The sequence below is a fragment of the Barbus barbus genome (genome assembly GCF_936440315.1).
Source record: "Barbus barbus genome assembly, chromosome: 47".
In the NCBI taxonomy this organism is placed as follows: Eukaryota; Metazoa; Chordata; class Actinopteri; order Cypriniformes; family Cyprinidae; genus Barbus; species Barbus barbus.
Genome location: NC_136725.1, coordinates 11742523 through 11764382, shown reverse-complemented (window position 1 = coordinate 11764382; position 21860 = coordinate 11742523). Strand labels below are relative to the sequence as shown.

General features: G+C 35.8%; 1 protein-coding gene across 1 annotated transcript in view; it reads left to right on the top strand.

Moving 5' to 3' along the window:
• mtus2a (microtubule associated tumor suppressor candidate 2a) overlaps positions 1-18056 on the top strand; it is a gene marked incomplete at both ends in the record, with an annotated part of 42420 nt that extends 24364 nt beyond the window's left edge. Inside the window, 11 exons of the mRNA XM_079410005.1 lie at positions 333-494; positions 7431-7529; positions 11169-11443; positions 14758-14824; positions 14922-15136; positions 15219-15324; positions 15412-15485; positions 15567-15665; positions 15751-15870; positions 16794-16894; positions 17708-18056. Of these exons, the coding sequence (XP_079266131.1) occupies positions 333-494; positions 7431-7529; positions 11169-11443; positions 14758-14824; positions 14922-15136; positions 15219-15324; positions 15412-15485; positions 15567-15665; positions 15751-15870; positions 16794-16894; positions 17708-18056 (1667 nt within the window). The remainder of the gene's footprint in view (positions 1-332; positions 495-7430; positions 7530-11168; positions 11444-14757; positions 14825-14921; positions 15137-15218; positions 15325-15411; positions 15486-15566; positions 15666-15750; positions 15871-16793; positions 16895-17707) is intronic.
• Between the last annotated feature and the right edge of the window lie 3804 nt (positions 18057-21860).

The window sequence follows — 21860 nt, the reverse complement described above, 5'->3', positions numbered from 1 at the left end:
TGGGATGTACGGCTGGTCTGGGTTCAGTTGTGGGGTTAATGAGCAGTTAGATGAATTCTCATCCACCACAGATGATGAATAATGTACTCAGATAGAAACCAAGTGAGATGCGCGCAGTCTGATTAAGCATTGACAGTAAATCAGGGAATCTAGACAATGACCTGCAGTATTCAGTGTCTAGACTACTGTGTAATGCGCAATGAATTAAATGCAATTCAACTGATGAACATAAAAGTCCACTTACAGAGATTTTCAAAGCGAAATAACATTGATTTGTGCAGATGTGCTGTATTTTTGGTGATGAAGTTTGGCTCTTTTTGGGTTATTTTCAGGTCCCAACAGTGTAAACGATGAGCCGCCACCGCTTCACCGTGTCACCACGTCACCTCCTGGAGATGGATCCAGAGCACCATGCCGTAGCACCCCTCAACCCCCCAACACCCCTGCACCCACACGCCGCTCCCTGCTGCCCCCTCCTCGAAGCTCTCCCGTGGGTAAGTGGACCAAACCTTCATATTTCCAACCATTATGCACTTCGACAAGTATGCACTACAAGACATATGCCCTAAGCAAAGCTACCTGCATTAGAATACAATGTGATCTTCAACCAGTATTACTAGAAGCTTGTGTTTCAAGAAGTTTTGCAATACTAGAAGTATTTGTTTCAACTAGTATGCATTACAAAAATATGTACTCCAGCTAGTATACACTATAAGGCTCCAATTAGACAGAACGCGTTTTTTGCAGTGAGAGGCGCCTTTTTAAAATAGTTTTCTATTGGCAGTGAGTGTTTTGTGCGCTGTTTATGCACCCCGGGTGCTTCACATTTTAGCCGCCTTCTGCGCCTCGTGTTTTTACAGGAGCGCACTGAGCACCGGAAGTTGAAAAACCAGCTACTCTGAACAGAAAAGCGCTCGACATCATTTGCGTTTTTTTCCATTGTCCAATTGAATGAATGGAGAGGTGGGCCTTCCGTTGTGGTGACGAAGGTTTACTGTTGTAAAACGTCCGGAGACTGCAATGATGCAGGAGAAACTTTTGGTATCTTTTTCGCGGGTTACCAGGAGCTGTATTTTTTTACATTTTTGCTATGACAGTTCACTTAACAGCAAAAAACAAAGATTTTAGAGCTCTCGTGCTATAATCCTTTGATTAGACTGACAGGACAACTGATTTGGTGGTTGCCTTGCAACATAAAAACCACAGCACACTGCTCTTTTTTTTTTTTTTACTTTTCAGACATTCGGTCTGATCAGGGCCTAAGAATGGACTTCAAATAGTTTTTATTAAAGGTTGTTCTCTGATAAGTATATACTTCTGCTAGTATGCACTACAAAAAGTATGTTTCAATACCTGTACACAAGACATATGAACTTAGTATGCACTTTAATGAGAATGCATTATTATGAGTATGAAATTCAGCTAATATGCATTTCAGTGAATATGAACTGCAAGAAGTATGCTCTATAGAAGTTTGAATTCAACCAGTATGCAGTACAAGTTGTATACACTAAAACTTAAGTGATCTTTAGTACTACAACAAACAAGTATGGGCTAAAGAATACGTTAGGGCAAGACAAGGCAATGCTGACACAGACAGGAAGACTGGGGAGTAACGAGTAGACCAGACGACACGAAACTGAACAGGCAGGAACTTAAATACACAGGCTAATTACACAAACAAAGCTGGACAAGAAAAAACTAATAATCATACTAAACAAGGACAGGAAACAAACCAAGATATCATAACATGAGGTGGGAACACATGACACACGACAGAGGACTGACAGAAGTATGTTTCAGCTAGCATGCATTACACAAATATGTACTTTAGCTACTGTAGTATACACTGTAAGAATGAGCTTCAAATAGTTTCAAATTACATGCTTTCTTTTAAGTATACACACATATGGACTTAGTATGCTGGTATGTGCTTCAAAATTAATGTACTATAATGCGTATGAAATTCTGCTAGGATGCATTTCAGTGCAAGAAGTATGCTCTAAACATGATTAATTCCAACAGAATGCACTACAGTTAGAGTAGTCTCGCATAGCCAGACCTTCAGACTGATGGCTGAAGGTCTGGGAACTTTGGCCACTTTGAATGGACAAGGCCCGACCAAGAGGCCATATGACTGACAAGGTAAAGCAACCAATCACATTTCGTTTTGTGCCACGTCATGTTTTGGGGCACGGAAATGTCGCCACAATAACAGACCGATGTGTAAAACTCTGACATATTTTAAAGATTCTATGCCACAAATTTTTAATTTTTCACATACTTTTGAAAATCCAGTGTTTAGTTGATCCTGATAAGTGCTCTTTCGTCACAGTTGTAAACATGACAGCTTTCTTCTTTCGGGTTTGGTGCCACTGCAGATTTAATTTCATCCAGTACTACAAGAAGCTTGTGTTTCGAAAGGTTTGCAATACTAAAAGTGTTTGTTTCAGCTTGTATACATTACACAAATATGTACTTTAGCTAGTGTACACTATAAGAATGGACTTCAAATAGTTTCAAATAACATGTTGCTTTCTGATAAGTATGCACACGTATGGACTTAGTATGCCAGTATGTAGTTCAATAATCCGCTATAATGTATATGAAATTCTGCTAGCATCTATGTCAGTGAGTATGCACTACAAGAAGTATGCTCTAAACATCGTTCATTCCTTTTTGTTATTGGAATATGGTTCATTCCAACAAAATGCACTACAGTCAGTGATCTTGAACCGGTGCTTCAACAATCATGTTTAAACAGGTATGGACTACAAGAGGTATGCACTACTACTTTGTTTCAACTAGCATGTATTATACAGATATTTACTTCAGCTAGTAAACACTGTATAGACTTCAGAAAATTTACAAGTTACACTCCAATAAGTATACACATTTCAACTAGTATGCACTAGGGCCTATACTTTTGTTTGCTTGTTTCCTCATAATTCAAGATTAATTTAGTTCAGTTGGTGCACCGAAATACAGAGGTTACATGTTTTCTCTAGTGCCAGAAGTGACCTGTCAAATGTCATGATGAATTTTCAGACAGTGGCTCCAGTTTGAAGGCAGACCTCCACTGATGCACCGACACACAGCTGAGAGTGTACTTGCTAGGCATAAGTAAACAGCACTACCTCCCTGTCCATGTCCTCTACAGAGTCATTACTCTCCTCTGCGTGTGTGAATAATAGGACAGTCCTGTTGGGGAGACGTCACAGCCTATGTTTAGTCAAGATTGAAATGTAGACTTTGCCTTGAGAAGAAACACCCTTTCTCAGGAAGTATGCTGTCCAGACTCATTCGTCTTAAGCCCAGCACATTGAAAGAGGCTTGTGTACTTTGTGTGCTGTGCACACTTATTGAAGCACATACTTTTTATAGTGCATACTATTTGAAGTGCATACTTCTAGTAGCGCATACCATTTTATAGTATGTACTTGTTGAAACACGTGCATGCTGTAGTACTGGTTGAAGGTCACAGTAGTTGTAGTGTTTTCTGCTGGACTTGTTTAAAGCATACTTCCTGTAGCACATACTCATAGAAATACATACTGGATTAATTTCATACTTGTTATGTTGCATTCTTACAAAAGTGGACACTTTTTGAAGCAGAAACCTTTTGTAGTGTAGTTTGAAGTGTGTACTTATTGGAGTGCCAGTAACTGTAAACTATTTTAAGTCCATTTCTTATACTAGGTGAAGTGCATATTTGCGTAATGCATATTAGTTCTGGCACTGGAGAAAACATGCAACCTTCTGTATGCCAACTGAACTAAATTCATCCTGAATTATGAAGAAACAAGCAAACCAAATGGTAGTGCATACTATCTGAATTGCATATTTACGTGAAGCATACTATTTCTGCATCAGAGAAAGGATGCAACCTCTCTATTTCCGTATACCAATTGAACTAAATTCAACCAGAATTATAAAGAAACAAAATTGTAGTACATACTATTTGAAGTGCATACTTATTGGAGCGCAACTTGTTGTAATATAAACTTTCTGAGGTAAATACAGTGTTTACTGAAGTATAATGCATGCTAGCATTAGCGCATACCTCTTGTAGCACATACTTGTTTAAACATGATTGTTGTAGTACTGGTTAATGATTACTAGCTGTGGTGGAATTAGTCGTTTTGAAAGCATACTTCTTGTGGTGTGTACTAGTTGAATGTCATACTCATAGTGCATTCTTGTTGAATCACATACTAGCTGAAGTCCAAATGTTTTAAAGTGTATACTTAGAGTGCATACATATTGTAGTGCATATTTACTGAAGAGACATGTAATGTAAACTAGTTCATTCTTATGGTGTATTCTAGCTACATATTTGTGTAATGCATACTGCTTAAAAAATCCTTCTAGTAGTGCAAACTTGTTTAAACATGATTGTTGTAGGTTAAAGATCTCTCTAGTTGTAGTGTATTCTGGTGGAATTAATCTTGTTTAGAGCATACTTCTTGTAGTAAATACTCATTACAGTGCATACTAGCTGAATTTCATACTCTTGCTTACAATCACTTATTTATCTCAGCTCAATTAGGCCGATCATTAAGAAGCAATCATCCGATTAAAGCAAGTGATGAACCATTGTGCATGTTGGTGACATTACAGAAGATTCTGTCCAATCAGAGCTCGTCTGTGCCCATTTAACCAATCATTTTACCCCTGCCTAAAGGATAATGAGGCTATTAAGATGCCCTGTTTATCTTCTTTCCTCCTTATCCTTCTCTTTTTTTTAACCTGTCCCCCTCTCTAGTGTTATCAGTTCTATCTCATTTTCAATGCCACATTTGCTGATCCTTAACCACAGCTCTGAGAGTCTATATCCCTGCCTGCTGCTCCCCTCTTTGTCATCCTGACAAAATCTCCAGCACCCTGGAGGGACAAAACGGCTGCCAGGGGCAGCTGGCTCATCATGGACTACCAATCTAGGGTTAGAACGCTATCTAGGTAGTGAGCGATGGCAAAATTCATGAGACCCTGCTGCTGAAAAACAGTTCAGAGACCCTGTCCAGCTGTCGCATCACTCGCATGGAAGCAGAATTTATAACACAGTGGCTTTAGACCGCCATACTTGTGTCAAACATCTTCACATGCATGCACCCATCCATGATGCACTGGTGTTTTTGATGCCGTAGGTGTTGTCTCAGCATGGGGGGGGAGGGTAACAGTGGGGTCTAAGGGAGGAGGGAGTCCATTGGGATTCTAGAGGGGTGTCTATGGCTGTCTGCTACATGTCGAAATGAGCTGGCAGTAATTAGGTGCCCTGGGACCCCTGTTGCAATGTGATGTTTGTGTGGGCGCTCTGTTGGGTGAAGTAAGCCAAAAGCAGCAACCCCAAAAACATATGCACCCCCTTCTGTTGTGAGATGGGAGATTTGAAACAAGCTCCAATCCCAGCAGCATCTTCAATCATTTCCTCTAATCCCATAGGCAACGTCTGTGTCTTCATATCTGTTCGGCTGATATTACAGAGACAGTAAAATAATAATATGGTAATTAATTTGTTATGAGGATATATCCAATATTTATACTTGTATTGTAAAAGCTCTGTCTGTTAGTGCACTTTCTGTCATAACACAACAAATTACTGTAAAAATAAAATGAATATAGCCAGATCAGGCTACATTAAGTTATCATAAAGTGGAAATACCCATAAGCCCTTGTGCTTGAATAATTGAATAAGATATGCTTTGGGATCTTATAGGGGAGACACTGAGAATTAAATTAAAACCTTTTAATTAAGTTCAAATTAAATTATATATAAAACATTAGTCTCGCGTAGCCAGGCCTTCAGACTGATGACTGAAGGTCTGGAATCCATGGCAGCTTTCATTGGTCAAGACCTGCCCAATCACAACAACCAATCACAGTTCGTTTCATTCATCGTCACATTTCAGGGCGTGGAAATGTCGCCACAATAAGAAAACTCAAAAGATTGACTCAAAAGAATCATCTGTTCACGAATCGAATCATGAGCTCACATAACCGCGCCAAAGATGATCTGTTCTTGAACATTATAGATGAACTTGAAGTCTTTATTCATTCAAAAAGCACACAAAGCTATCGTTTGATTTATAAACGTTTATTTCATGCATGATTCGTATCTGTTGGCTGAATGCAAAGTGTGAATTCTAGGAGAATTTGGTGTCATTTTTCAATTAAGTTCTTAGAAATATTAAACATAATGATAACCATTCAACACTCAAAATATGAGAAAATAGAAAAACGAGTTACAGTTACTGGATAAAATTTTTCAAAGATCAAGAACTTTCCTCAGGATGCTTTTTTCAGATTAGACGTATCCTTCGATGCTGATAGAAGTTTTGTTGCAGGTAGGCATTGCACTGCACTGATATTACATCCTTTTTCAGATTTATAAACTAATATTTGTATTTCCACGAGAGAAATGCATTGCGCTAATGGCTTTCTGTTGTGTCATCCATTTTTGTGTCGTGATGATAAGCGTACTCTCACTACAAGTTACTAAATAAACACGCGGCTGCACACAGTTTTTTTTTTTTAAACGGAGAATCAGTTGTCTTATTGGTTAAAATCCCCAAACTGTTCAGATGTAACTGTAATTTGATTACCACCTATTTAAAATGGAATTATAACGAAATGCAGTTACTCATATTAAATACGTAACACCGTTACATGTATTTCGTTACTCCCCAGCCCTGTATATATATATATAGTATATACATAGTAACAGTACACTGTAAATTTCAATGTTAACATTACTTGAAAAAATCTTGCTAAATTATTCCCTCAGAAAAATCTAGTTAAGGTTGCGCAATATATTCAGGTTTACTAAGACGTCAATTTATGAACAATTAAATATACCAAGTAACATTATCTAGATTTTTATTCTAGGCAAGAATTTTGCAATAATTTTTCAAATGAAGTTAAAAATTTAATTCACAGTGTAAAGATAGTAATATTTCTCCATTTTATATTATTATTTACATCAGGGTTATTTCTAGAGCTATTCTCTTTTCTGTTGTCCTGCTCTGACCACAGATCTGAGATTTGTGAGGTGGAATTTTTATTTTTATTATTTTTTTCTTCATTTAATATATTTATACTGTATGCTCTGGTCCGCGGATGCCTGCAGCCTCTCAGAATATCATTTCGTCCAGCCTGTGTGGCAGGCGGACCCTAGCAGTTGCGTTATTTTGTGGTTGGCTGCCTCTTATTGGAATCGATCCACGGACCACTGAGACCATATTATGACTCCATGGAAGAGGAGAGTGATACGAAAAAAGACGGAAAGGGGGTGGTGGTTACTGTTGTGAATGCATTCATGGCTTTGCACTCATGTGTCCTCTATGTGTTCCCTGAGCGAATATCCTTTAATTCAGGTAACCTCCTGATCACTGCCATTAACTCTTGTACCGATGTCTTTTCTTTATCCATAGCATCCCGTAAGGAATTCCAGAAGAGTTCTGACGGCATCCGTTCATCTCTTTCCTCCCCTAAGAGACTCGCTGTAGTGTCTCCTAAACCGCAGTCTCCAGGTAACCAACCTGAACAAAGATCAACCCAAGATATTTCTTTCCTTTCATAGCTGTCCCCTGCTGCTCTCCATTAGACGATGTCACACTGTTGGATAAATCTCATCTGAAGCTCATATCTCCACTAAAACCCTCTTTATTTTTCTCTCCATACACACACACAAACATAGAATGAGTGAGAACTTCTTATAAGACGTAATCAGTGTGGCCACTAGGGCCAAATGCAGTTTTCATGTTGAATTCATTGAAATAATACTCAGTATTCCGTTGCCCAATCTACTGCCCTAGGGTGCAAATTATGGGTGTTAGGGGGTCAGACACCCTCATTAAAGCTTGAGTTCTCCTGAAGGACATTAAAAGAAAATGTTGGATGTCTTGAAAAATGTAAACAAAGTGCTAGGAGGCTTCAGAGTGCATCTTGCCCTCTTGTTGTCATTATCTTTCCGATAAGCAGGAAATCGACTACCTAACATCAGTTTCGCCCACCTTACTGCCTGAAAAAGCATATTTTCTCTTTGTTGTCATAGAGACTGATTCTTAGGCTAAAGATTAAGCCACTCTAGGAGGCTGGTGGTTGGTTTGTGTATGTGTGTGGTGGACTAGATTGTGTAATGAATAATAATTAGTGCTGTCAATTAAGGGTATAAGGTTACACAAATATGACGGTTTAGTTTGTACCTCGGTTTTGACGTTATGGTTCGGTATGGTTTTGGTACAGCAGGAGGGAAAAAAAAACTAAACATAAATTGCTTCTTTTTTAATTAAACAATGGTTTACTGAACAAATTGCTCTTTCTTTAAATAATATAAAATATTCAATAAAATTTTCTTAGGGATAAAAATCTACCTCAACTTCTGCCCTAGGGAGACCTTTTACATTATTAAAAGGTTACAATTAACAACAGAGCCCAAACTGAAATTCAATTACTATTTATTTTTAACTATAATAATTCAAACCCAAATAAAAAAAATTGAATGCAAACATGTTTTTAAATTAACTTCTAAATTTAACCATTTCTATTTGTTGTTGAAATATAATAATTTACAGAGTGGCTGTCATAACTTGTTTCATAAAATATTTATTTAAACATACATTAAATAATTAAGACATCACTAACAGGTAAAGTAAAATATAATAAAGTGTATAGTCTAATATTTAGCAAAATGCTCTTAACTAGTCTTCATTTCTCTAGCAAATATCAAGCTGTAGACACTGATGACTTGCCTGAGCTAAATGAAATGCTATGTGACGTGACATGAAATGCTGTTTTAATAACGTCTTTCTGCGGTTGAAACGCTAATTGAGCGATTACATGAGGGGTGAGATGTTAATTCTTGTTTATTTCACTAGTAATAAAGAGGAAGGGGTGATCACACTCACTCGTGCTCGTGTTTATACAGCAATCTGTCTCGCCATATCAAAGAGTGCCAAAATGGTTTTATGGTTTATTGTCTGAATTTCCTGAAAAAATTGAATGATTTGTTCAGTAAACATGTACCGAACCGAAAGACCCATACCGAACATTTTCAGTATGAATACGTGTACTGTTACACCCCTACTGTCAATCGATTAAAAAAATTAGCTAATTAACCACACATTTTTTCTGAAATTAATCGCAGTTAATCCCACCTAACACTAAAGTTTTTAAATATACTTTTATATTGCAATAATTTCACATTTAATCTTCAAGTTTATGTAGAAACAACATAAAACGGTATATTTTTAATGTTAAATCTTTTTGTATGACTGAAGGCGAGTATCACTTATACCAATACTACTGATGTCTCTAGGAAATTGTTCAATTTGTCCTAATATTTCCCATTGACTCTAGCCATTCAGCATTACAGTATAACTGAGAGCTATCAATTTTAACATTTATTAGACTAAACAACTACTAATTTAAGTGAACTTAAAACAATCTTCACATAAACCCATTATAATAAATGTCATATTTACCTGTGCCCTTCATCAAGTAGGAAATATACAGAAATTGAAAACAATAAATTCTATATTAATTATAGATGAATCCTTATATAGCAGTTATTGATTTCCTATTTTTCTTTTGTTCTTTGATTAACAGACATCACAGCAGCTGCGTCATTAGGTTATTTGGCTGCTATTACTTTAAGAGCGTCCGCTGCTGAACGTGACACGGAACTGACAAGCATGCTCGTAGTTTCATATGCACTTTAATATGAAATAAGGCAGGCTACAGCGTGTGCCGTGCCGCCATATTTGTGCATGCAATTGAAGAGCACGTGCTACGAGCACAATGTAACGGCTGACAGGACAGGACAATTTGTTTTTACTGACATATAGCCTGACAAAATCTCATCTGACCACAGTTCACTGAGTTCTACTGAAGCTCCTCGTCACCTGTACCGTTTCCGCGCTCGTTTAACCAGTGCCTGTCACGGAGGCAAAGTGGAGTGCGCGTCTGAAAAAGTCTGTTTAAAAAGTTGATGTGAAAAGTTCAATGTGGTCGTAAAGACATTCAACACCTAATTAAATGCAATTCTTGTCAAGAAAAAAAGAGACAAAAGCAGCAATTGTGAGTGGGATTGACAACCGTAGCTCCACATTAATTTTAACAGCACTGATAAAATGTTTATTTAAATTAATGTAGGTTTAGTACAGTAGCATTGTGGTTGCTGTTTTGTTAATCAGTGTAAATCGATGTTAATTCAAACCTTTGAATGCTAGTGTATCTCCACATTCCTTTACAGTATGCTATCTACACTGTACATAAGACGTACAAGATGAGATGTATACAGAGGTTAATTCAATACCTAATACGTCAGTAAAGGCCACTAAAAAAAATTGTTGCTTGCAATTAACAAACAAATTGCTTTCACACTCAACACCGAGGACAATGACTCCATCATAGCAATTAGCAGCTCTGAATCATTTCTTTTGAAGATTAGTTTCTACAGTAATGATAGCTGTAAATCATCCTGTCATTCCATCTGGCTCAATGTGTTTATCAAATTCATCATGGAATGAATGCTAACACACAGCTGCAGTAGGAACAAAACATTAGCAGCTATTAGCATTAGCATGAGTGTTTTGGGTTGCTTGCTCATCTTGAAGCACATTAGGATATACGGCTTGATTTTATATTTCATTAATGTAAAATCCTTGCCTTTTATGCCAGTTTTTTAGCGGTTTGTCAAGTATACATATCTACATAGCATAATAATTGATACTGTCTTTATGTAACTTCAGTGAGGGCTTCAACTGACTTGGTGTAACTAATCTATAAATCCTTTGTAATCCATGCATTGTGAATTGGAAGTATATAGCGCAACAATTCTTCCATTATTTTATTTGAAATATTTGTTGTGGTTTCTTCAGCCACTGTTCCATTAGCTTTGGGTCACATGCCTCATTTTACATTACAATGAAAACAGTATAGTCTTTGAATAGTCCCTTTGCTTTACTTAATAGTGGATTCATGTAATCCAGTTAGGTATAGAAATTATGGTAAAGCTTTATGTAAATTGTTTCATGGTTGTTAAGCATGCAGGACTCCCTGGGGTGTCTTAGCTTTATAGAGGCCATTTTATTCACACAGGGCCGTTCTGAGATGAGTTTAATGAAATTGATTTTTTAGTGCTTTTTCTCTTGTGTTTCCCTCTTTAGTCCTTCAGAGGCAACAGAGAACAACAGTGGCGGTCCGAAGCCCAAGCATGCAGATTTTGCCTCGTGCTGGCTCTCCGGGCCCAGAGAAGAAAAAAGAAGAAGAGCAGAAGAAAGAAAAAGAGCGAGAGGAAGTAGAGAGGCATGAAGAGATGCAGCTCTTGCAGGGTCGCTGTGAAGAACAGGCCAGGCAGCTACAGACTCTTCAGACAGAACTAAAGAAAACCAGCATGAGTCTGGAGGTCTTTGTAATCTGCACTCAGCACTTCTCCCTCAAGGTATTTTTTTTTAAAGATTAAAGATTAAAAATGTTTTTGTCCAAACATACACATTCATTATTATTATTACTTTACCCATTTTAGAATCTTAAAAAAATCATCAAAACTATGAAATAAAACAACTATTGTATTTTAATATTCAAAGTCATAAAAACATTATATTATATTATATTTTTAAACATACTTATTCGTTATTGTTACTTCACACATTTTAGAATGATAAAAAAACAGTTATTTTATTTAATTCTATTTTATTATTTTTATTGTTCATAGTCATAAAAATGTATTATATTATTATTATTATTATATTATATATTGTCATACTTTTTCATTATTATTACTTTATACATTTTATAAAAAAACATCACAACCATAAAATAAAACAACTATTTTATTTTATTATTCAAAGTTATAAACACATATTATAGTATATTATATTATATTTAGTGCTGTCCAACGATTAATCGCATACAAAATAAAAGTTTTTGTTTGCATAATATATGTGTGTGTTCTGTATATATTTATATAAGCATAACATATTTTTCTGAAATATATACATGCATGTGTGTGTATTTACAGTATATGTACATAATAAATATGCACAGCACACAGGATGCCATTAATCGTGATTAATCGTTTGACAGCAATAATTATATTATATTGTATTGTATTATATATTGACACATACTTATTATTGTTACTTTACTCATTTTAGAATTATAAAAAAATCACAACTGAAATAAAACAACAATTTAATTGTATTATTTAAAGTCATAAACATATTATGTTATATTATTATATATTGAAACACATACTTATTCGTTATTGTTACTTCACACATTTTAGAATTATAAAAAAATCATCACAACTGAAATAAAACATTTTATTTTCTATTAAACATTCTATTTTTATTGTTCATAAAGTCATAAAAATGTATTATATTATATTATTATACGTGCATGCTTATTCTTTATTACTACTTTACACATTTTGGAATCATAATAAAGTCATCAAGACTATGAAATAAATATATATTCTATTTTGTTATTTTCAGTATTCATGGTAAAGTCATAAAAATGTCATCAAAACTATGAAATAAAACAGTTATTTTATATTATTTTTGAGAACTGATCATTCCAAAGAAGTTTTTCTCTAAATTTGTAGTTTTTCAACTGATACAGTACGTTCTATTCAACATGATACAAAGTATGATATTATATCATATCGCTGTCTCCTTAGGATGAATCACATATGTTGCTGTCCATGTTTGTAATTCGCTTTGGATAAAAGCATCTGTTAAATGAATAAACAATGTAAATAAAGACATTTTTAGAAGCATGGCGCCCTCTGCTGTCCATTAGTGGCTTTAAGATTCACAGTTGCTTCTGAAATGCCTCTTCATACTAACTTTACTAAATTTGAAGAGGTCAGTGGAGGTCAGAAACACAATGGCTTGAAAATACATCCAAATCTAAAATTCTCTTCAACAGTCCAGCTTAATGCCCATACTACATTAATATTAATTGCATTCCTCTCCTCCACATGCACTCTTGTTCAGCAGTAAAAGCATTTACAGACAGAAGCGGTATGTCAGTAACCTGCCAACTTCTCCCACGCCTGCCGACTCCAACATGAAGCAAGCCACATTTTATTAGTTTCTATTGTGCGTGTGTTATTTATAAGTGCTTTGCATAATCAGGGTGGTAATGTATACTGTACATTTTCTCTACTGTTAAGTGCACACAAGAGGGATAATGTTGCTGCAGCACTGCATCATTATTTCTTTGTTGTTTGCAACAAAAACATTGCAACATGCTACATTTGCATTTGGGGTTTTTATCATTTGATATTATTTAGATTCCACCAAAGAGCAAAAAAACTCAAACTCAATCCTTGAAATTAATTTGCTATGTATCCAAAAAAGGACTACATGCTGACATAACAGCAATCTTCTTTATTCTTACAAAGTGCAAAAAGTGCTCAGTGCATATTAAAATCAACAAGCGTATCCTCATTTTAATATGCACTGAGCACTTTTTTGCACTTTGTAAGAATAAAGAAGATTGCTGTTATGTCAGCATGTAGTCCTTTTTTGGATATATTGCAAATTAATTTCAAGGATTGAGTTTTTTGCTCTTTGGTGGAATCTATAGTTGACTTGAAATTGTGTTATATGTGGAAGGAAGCGAGTGCAAGATTTTTTCTTTTTTTGATGTTATTTAGGTCGTAAAAGGGATACTAAATGCAGTATATTGTACTATGTAGTCAACTGTAGTTAACTACAAAAGCAAGTATGCACTGAAAAACCAAGTACGGTTTTGTGTAAGGGTTCATTGGTACACTGTTTATGGTTGTGATTATTTAGTAAAACTATGTAAACCACAAAGTAATTGGGCATAATATAAATTTCTAAATGTTCAATACTTGATATTGTTGGGACCAAATGTCCCTACAAAAATGGTAAACCTGAAATCAATTTCAATTTTGAAGCCAGAAATAAACAGCATATAAATAAATGTAATTATAATGTTACAGTAAATATACATGTTGATAAGTGTATAAATAATAAAAAGAAAAATGGGGTGCAATTAGGAAACAGATATAGAATTCAGTGGAAAATCCCCACCATTGAAACAGGGTGAACAAGACGTGAGATGTGCGGATCCAAGTGCAAGCTTTTATTTATAAACAGTCAATAAACAGGCAGGGTCAAACAACGGGAAACAGGTATGGCAGGGGCAAGACACGGAGCAATCCTTAGGGCAAGCGTGGGTCTTAGATCGGCGAGCGATATCCAGAGGGCTTGAGAAGAGGGGTAGTCCGATAACCAAAACCTGTTTCATAACAACCGAAAAAAAAAAAATTTATTTGAGTAATATTGTATTTAATTGTTAGTAATGGAGTGATTAGGAAATAAATCTGGAATTCAATAGAAAATCTTCACTGTGATAGAAAGAAATTGAGTTTTACTTAATTGTTAATAGTGGATCTATGGTCTAATAGTGGACCCCACAAAGTTTGCAATATCCAAAATCTTTGTCCTTGTGGGGACATTCTTTGGTGTCACCTTGTGGGGACATTTTTTTTTTACAAACAAGCTTGTAAATCATACAAAATGAAGTTTTTGAAAATCTAAAAATGCACAAAGTTTTCTGTAAAGGGTAGGTTTTGGTGTATGGTTGGTGTAGGGCGATAGAAAATAGAATTTGTACAGTATAAAACCAGTACACCTATGGAATGTCTTTATAAAACATGGAAACCCAACAGGCGTGTGTGTGTGTGTGTGTGTGTGTGTGTGTGTGTGTGTGTTTCAGAGTGAAAGTGCTGAGGAGAAGGAGAGAGAGTTGTCCCTGGAACTCAGTCGGATTCAACATGAAGTGGGTGAGTTCAAAGAGGTTTATGATTGCCCATAAACTACTAAGATAAATGCGAGTCTGCGGTATTTAAATCCATCTTCTCTGTTCCTTATATTGGCCAGCCTTTAAAGCAGCTCGCTGGGAGCGTCTTCAGAAGGAGAAAAGAGAGCTGGAGGAGTGTTTTGAGAGGGAGCTGAGAGAGTTACAGGTGCAGCAGGAGTCTGAACTCGCTACCGTAGAGGAGAACCTGAGATTACGACACGCTTCAGAAAGAGACCATCTCAGAGCAGAGCACCAGTCAGAGGTGGAGGAGCTGCACACACAGCACCAGGAACAGGTCAGATCGTCTGGCTGAGGATGCTGGGAAATAAATTTCAGATAGCATGAATTTGAAGACTCAACTGTGAGTTTGTGTTTAGATTGAAGAGTTGACTGCTAACCATGAGGCCGCCCTTGAAGACCTGAAGACCATGCACAACATCACTATGTCAACACTGCAAGAAGAGCATGCCAGAACCATGAGGGGTTAGTGCCTGATTAGTAATACCACCACTAACCAGCTGACAGAAATGTGGAGAGGAAATTCTAAAATTCTGCATTCATGTCTCTTAGACTTAAGGAAAGCCCATGAGCAGCAAAAGGCCAGTCTAGAAGAGGACTTTGAGAAACTGCGCCTCTCGCTTCAGGTGATTGTTGAGTAAATCAGGGTTTGAGATTTTTGCAAATCATCCAAATAGATTCATCAGTAACAGTACCATTTCCCTTAGGACCAAGTGGACACTCTGACTTTCCAGAACCGCACTCTGAAAGACAAAGCCAAGCGTTTTGAAGAAGCTCTGAGGAAGAGCACTGATGAACAGATTGTGGTATGTTTCTTTAAAACATTTATAAAGGGATACTTGAATATAGGCACACAAACACTGAAAGTAAGTATTGTAAATGTATTTGCAGGATGTGCTGGCACCATATCAGCATATCGAGGAGGACTTGAAGAGTCTGAAGGAGGTTCTGGAGATGAAGAACCAGCAAATTCATGACCAGGAGAAGAAGATCTGTCATCTGGAGAAAGTGGTAAGCTCCAAATGAATAGGTGTGCAGGAGAATTGTACAGTCTAGCATGTCCCTGTATGCGGTTTAAAATAAAGAAGCGGACAGAGTTTTCCCTCCACTCTGTCACAGTGAAAAAGAAAAACCTGCTGCAGTAAAAAAGAAAATAGTTTAGGTAAAAGAAAAACATCTGCATAAAACAGTGCAAATAAATAAAGCACTACTGGCAGAAAGAAGAAAACATTAAACAATAAATATAAAAATTATAATACAAATAATATAAAAACTGTATCTGAAAGAAAGAAAATGTAAAAGAAAAACTGCGGCATAAAAGAAAACAATGCACATAAAAGAACAAAAGAAAATACAATAAAATATTTATACAGCAGAATGTTAAACAATCATTAATTTCTATGATAAAATATTGATTTGATCTTATAGTGACATGCCACATTACATTCCTTATTGAAGCTCGTTTCAAATATCAAAAGATATTGTACAGAAGTACTTTACAAACCCTTAAAACTTCCAAAAAGATCACACCATAATAAATAATAAAGCAAGGACATGAATTCATTTCTGAACAGGCATGACAAACCTCGGGGTCCTTCAAGAGTGTTGTATATGATGTATGTTTTGTATATATTCTATACTGTGTTTAGAAAGTCTATTTTATTGTCATGCTATATTACATTATTTATGATTTGGATATTGAATCAGTTTCCACTTTACACATTTTTTTACTTCTTCCTTTCAGCTCCTTTGGATGTTATATTATTTATGATGTGGAAATAGGGCATGTGTTTTACTCCCTTTTCCTTTCAGCTTTTATAAATTCTCATTGTTTTTTTCTCACATGAATCACGTTTCAAACCCCTGTTGTCCAGGCAAGGAGAAGTTTGTGTAATAATTTAATGTCGAGCTCTGTGTTCACTTGATTCTTCGAGCAGGCCCAAAAGAACCTGTATCTAGAGGAACGGGTCCAGGTGCTTCAGCAGCAAAATGAAGACCTGATGGCCCGCATTGATCGCCATCTCACAGTGTCAAGGTAAATACAATATTTGAATTAAAGTAGTTCAGTTAAAAATTAAAATTAGCTGAAAATGTACTCATCCTCAGGCCATCCAAGATGAGTTTGTTTCTTCATTGGAACAGATTTTGGAGAAATTTTGTATTACATTACTTGCAGTGAATGGGTGCCGTCAGAGTCCAAGCAGCTGATAAAAACATAGCACGACTCCAGTTCATCAGTTATCATCTTGTGAAGTAAAAAGCTAAGTGTTTGTTAGAAACAAATCCATCATTCTAAAATACTACTAAAATATGAGTCCTATATCCATAATATGGCTTTTTCCAGTGAAAAAGTCATCTGGTCTTATTCAGGAGAGAAACATGCACAGATCAAGCACCGTTTACAAGGAAAAACAGTTCAAAACAGTTCTAAACAAATATATCAGTGGATTTTGATGTGAGTGAACAACAGGGCATGCTCTTTTCCTTTTCTTTTTTTTCTTTTTTTTGGAGGAAGTACTATTATGGATTATGGATTATGAAAAAAAAACCTTAATGAAGGATTTGCTTTCTACAAACACTTCACAAGATATTAATTGATGGACTGGAGTTGTGTGAATTACTCCTGGATTATTGGGATGTTTTATCAGCTGTTTGGACTTTTATTCTGACGGCACCCATTCACTGCAGAGGATCCATTAGTGAGCAAGTGATCTAATGCTACATTTCTCCAAATCTGTTCTGATGAAGAAACAAACTCATTTACATCTTGGTGAGTAAATTAAAGCAAATTTTCATTTTTGGGTGAATTAAGTTGACTAACCCTGACTATTTCTTCCTATATTTATAGACAGCTGTCTGAGGAGAACGCAAACCTTCAGGAGTATGTGGAGAAGGAGACCAACGAGAAGAAACGGCTGAGCCGCAACAATGAAGAGCTGCACTGGCTTCTCCAGACGAGTCCCCATCTGTCACCTTCCTCTTCTCCCATCCACAAAGCCTTCTTCCCCAGCCCTGATATCCCTCCTTACCCTTACTCTCCAGGTCCTCGGACCCCCACACACTCCTGTTCTCCTGGCCCCTGTACGCCCTCTCACAAGGTGGCATCTTCGGCACCAGGAACGCCCACTCTCAGAGGCTCACCAGCAGCACGCTCGTCCCCTGCCCGGATCCCAAACGCCAACACTTTACCCAGATGAGCTGTTTTACTGAATCCCAGCCACATCGCCCATTTTCTGTTACTGTCCACTGTAACAGCATTGTATTGTTTTGGCGTGCAGACCGTCCATGTTTTTCTTAGAAAAACAGATTTTATTTAATTAAGATAATGTCAACCCCAATGGCCAGACAGCCTTTGTCACTTCCGTTTGTTGACGCAAAAAAGTTTTTTTTTGTCTCAGAGAATCAGACTTCGTAAATGCGTAGCATCAGAATGAAAGAGCCAATGATGCTAATGCTAATGCTTATGATGTGCTGCCAACAATGCTTGGTCTGCATGGAGGCAGGACCGTTTTTGTGTATAACTTTGCCTCTAAAACATGCTATTGGACTCCAACACAAATGTCTGTAGTTTCTTCTGAATGACATACAAGAACTTTATACAACAAAAAGCACTTTAGGTTCCTGCCCTACCTTCTTCCTACAGATAAATGCACCAGCATTTTTTGTGGTCTGGTTTATTTTTTTATGCGATATGTCTTCTGATTTTACAAATCTCCCAAGTTCTGATTTAGAATGTTTCGAATTAGTCAAGGCATATATACTGCAAAATGTAATTTTCTTAATTTTTTTCTTACAGTAAAATTATCAACATTTATTTATTGTTTTTTTATCCTATCCCCATGGCCATTTTTTTAAAGCATAACTTTAAATATATATACATATATATATATTTAAATATATTTCGTCATCTCATGACGAAAACGTACCTGTGGGATTTTTTTCCGCAAGACGTGAAATAGGCCCTACGTACCGCCATGTACGCTTCGTGACATATTTGATGTGAAATGTCCTCTGAGATGAGAACAGATGAGCATACATATGGTATGTTTTATGTGACATTGGTTTTGTAGGTGTTACCGCAGTTCTGACTTGAAATGTCCGTTGAGTGGCGCTATAAGTCTAAAATTCACCATGACATTTTATAATAACGTACCATTTGCACTACACCTAAACCTACCCGATAGTATGAACAATAGCGAATGTGACGTAAAAATGCAATTGTTCTCTCACATTCTCGATCTCTCATTTCTCTCACATTCTCGATCTCTCATCTTTCAACTCAATGTTTTACCACCTCTAGTGTTCATTTCTGTTGGAAACTGCAGTGATATGTACTTGTTACGTATTTCGCATCTTACGAAAAAGTTCCAACAGGTACGTTTTCGTAATGAGATCAGGTAGACCATTCAAAAGTTTGGGGTCAGTAAGATTTTTTAAATGTTTTTATAAGTCTAACCATGGTTGCATTTATTTGATAAAAATATACAATAAAAATTGTAATATTGTGAAATAGTATTACTATTTAAAATAGCTGTTTTCTATTTTAATATATTTTTTAAAATGTTTAAATAACTGTTGGGTTAAACAAAAATGCTTATTAAGAAAATGATTTTTGCAGTATAAAGGCCTTTTCACATTGTCTTAACAAACTGCAATGGCTACCACTGGCGCATGAGCAGTTAACGTATATGTTTTCCTGGACCCTTCAAAAGACTAATCCAGCTAATATCAAAACCAGCTTTTTTAAGCAAGTGTTTCTTCATACACAAATCAGTTTGCTGACATGACACCTTCGCTGGCACAGATTCATTGTGCCCGTTTTTACCGGTGGCTTGGTTAACAAGACAAAAAACTCTTCAGCATCAAGTCTGTTCTTCCTGTTCTTCCTAACTTATCTGACAAAAGCAAGTGCTCTCATGCATGACATAACACAGGGAGATCAAGCAAATGTATAGGTACCGACTACAGGAAATGTTGTTGTAAATTGTTGTTGTAATTTTTATTAGTACTTTGCAATTTAATGGACATTTTGCTACTTGATGTGCATGTGATGTAAGTCTTCCATTCTTAATGTGAATCCTAGGATAGTTGTCATGTTAGCCTAGATACTCAGACTCCTGAGGATGATAGCTTCCGCCTCTGATGAGTTTTTTTTTTTTTGTTTGAGGACAATATTTTACCCATAACTACTAGGACAGGAGTTTCTTCTTCATGTCACACCTGCCAGAGGTGTATTGCAGGTATGTTATAGATGTGTAAAAGTTTTACAGAGGTACAATATGGCAGTTAAACATATGTTTGTATTTATCTTTATTGTAATGCTGGTTAACTCTTGTATTACCTCTGTAGAGTGTAGCATAACCTAGAGAGAGATTTCTCTGTATGAGTGAAATAGAAAAGAATGTAACTGTGTCTTTAAATGTTGTATGATAAAGTTCAGGGAAATTATTTTGCTGTTTTCAAGGCAGTTCTCAGTTTTTCACTAAAACATGAGTTGTTTTTTTTAATGAAAAATAAGAAGATATTCCTCTTGCAAAGTGGGTTTTGATATTTCAAAACGACGGGGCCATTTCTTAAAAATTTTTACAATTTGGATTTGATTTTTTTTTTTACGATTGATGGTCAACCTTTGACACTTTTGATATGAATGATAATTTTTGTACTCTTCACTGATAATATTTTTTTTATTATCAGTTGGTGCTTGTACAGGGTATCATACACAGAAGTACAATAATCTGCTATTCAAGACCAGCAATCTACAAAAAAATAATCCACACACACAGCAAGTATGTATTTGCAGATGTTTTTCTTCTTTTGAGACACTACTGTTTACAGTTTTTTTTTATTATTATTACTGTGAAATGTATTTTGATTCTATTTCTAATGCATTTTCAAATTATGTAGCTTTGCATTTTGAATTAATTTCATTTGCTTCTGTCACTGTGATAGAAATGATTTGTCGTGGTTCAGTTTTTTGCTACTCTGGCACAGATTCTAAGGAGTTTTCTGGATGTTTCCTGTCAAGCACAATACTGTTATATACCACACCCAAAAAGTTTAATATATAAAAAAACATTTTATTAAACAACAGCTGATTAATTTACATTAGTAACTTGCCTATAATTCAGAATAATTTTGATTCACAACAAGAAGTACATAAATGTTTCAGGAATGTGCCTTCAATGTGCATTATAGCCACCTAACAAACAGGTAATATGCTTCTAATATCTGGTTTAATTCAAGAAAATAAATGCATCTTTTTAATATTGGTTTGCTTATTTTATTTGTTTTTGTTTTTTTACAGAATTATTTTTAAAACTAGATTAATTTCCCTTTTTAATTTTGTTTTACTGTTTTCATATTCTGTATTTATGTTCTAACTGTCTCTACAAAAAACCTCAGCAACCTCAATCTGCACCTGCTATGGTTTATAACAAAGTACAAAATTGTTACTAATCTACATTTACTAAAAGGAGTAAATATGTATTTAAGTGTATACTTAAAATCCTGTTTGGTTTTCTCTATGGCCCTCAAGATGACCTTCACTATGGCGTTAGTCCATAGATTATAATGAATGACATGAAACAACAGAATCCTGTTCTAAGACACTGACTCTTTGTCCTGTGGACATCTAAACTACTACTGAATGTTATCTTACCCCTGAAAATACTGACACAGTCAATGTAAACTGGGAGTGGTGGAGTCACTTATTGGACTGAATAAAATTTGTCCATCTGTCTATTTACTAACATATGACTTCTATTATGTCTTTTCTGAATGGATTTACAGTCGTTTGTAAGCTATTTCTTGTGTTGTAGTGTACAGTAATCGATGCATGTTTGTCTTGGATGGATCATTTGTACGTTTTCAATTTGTGATGGTTCACTCTGTAACTGTAGCATAGAAAATATAATAAGGAATGGAAAGAATTTATATATAACTCATTTGTATTCACTACGGGGGGTGGGGATGAATATTAAAATGTTTCAAAAGAAAATGCT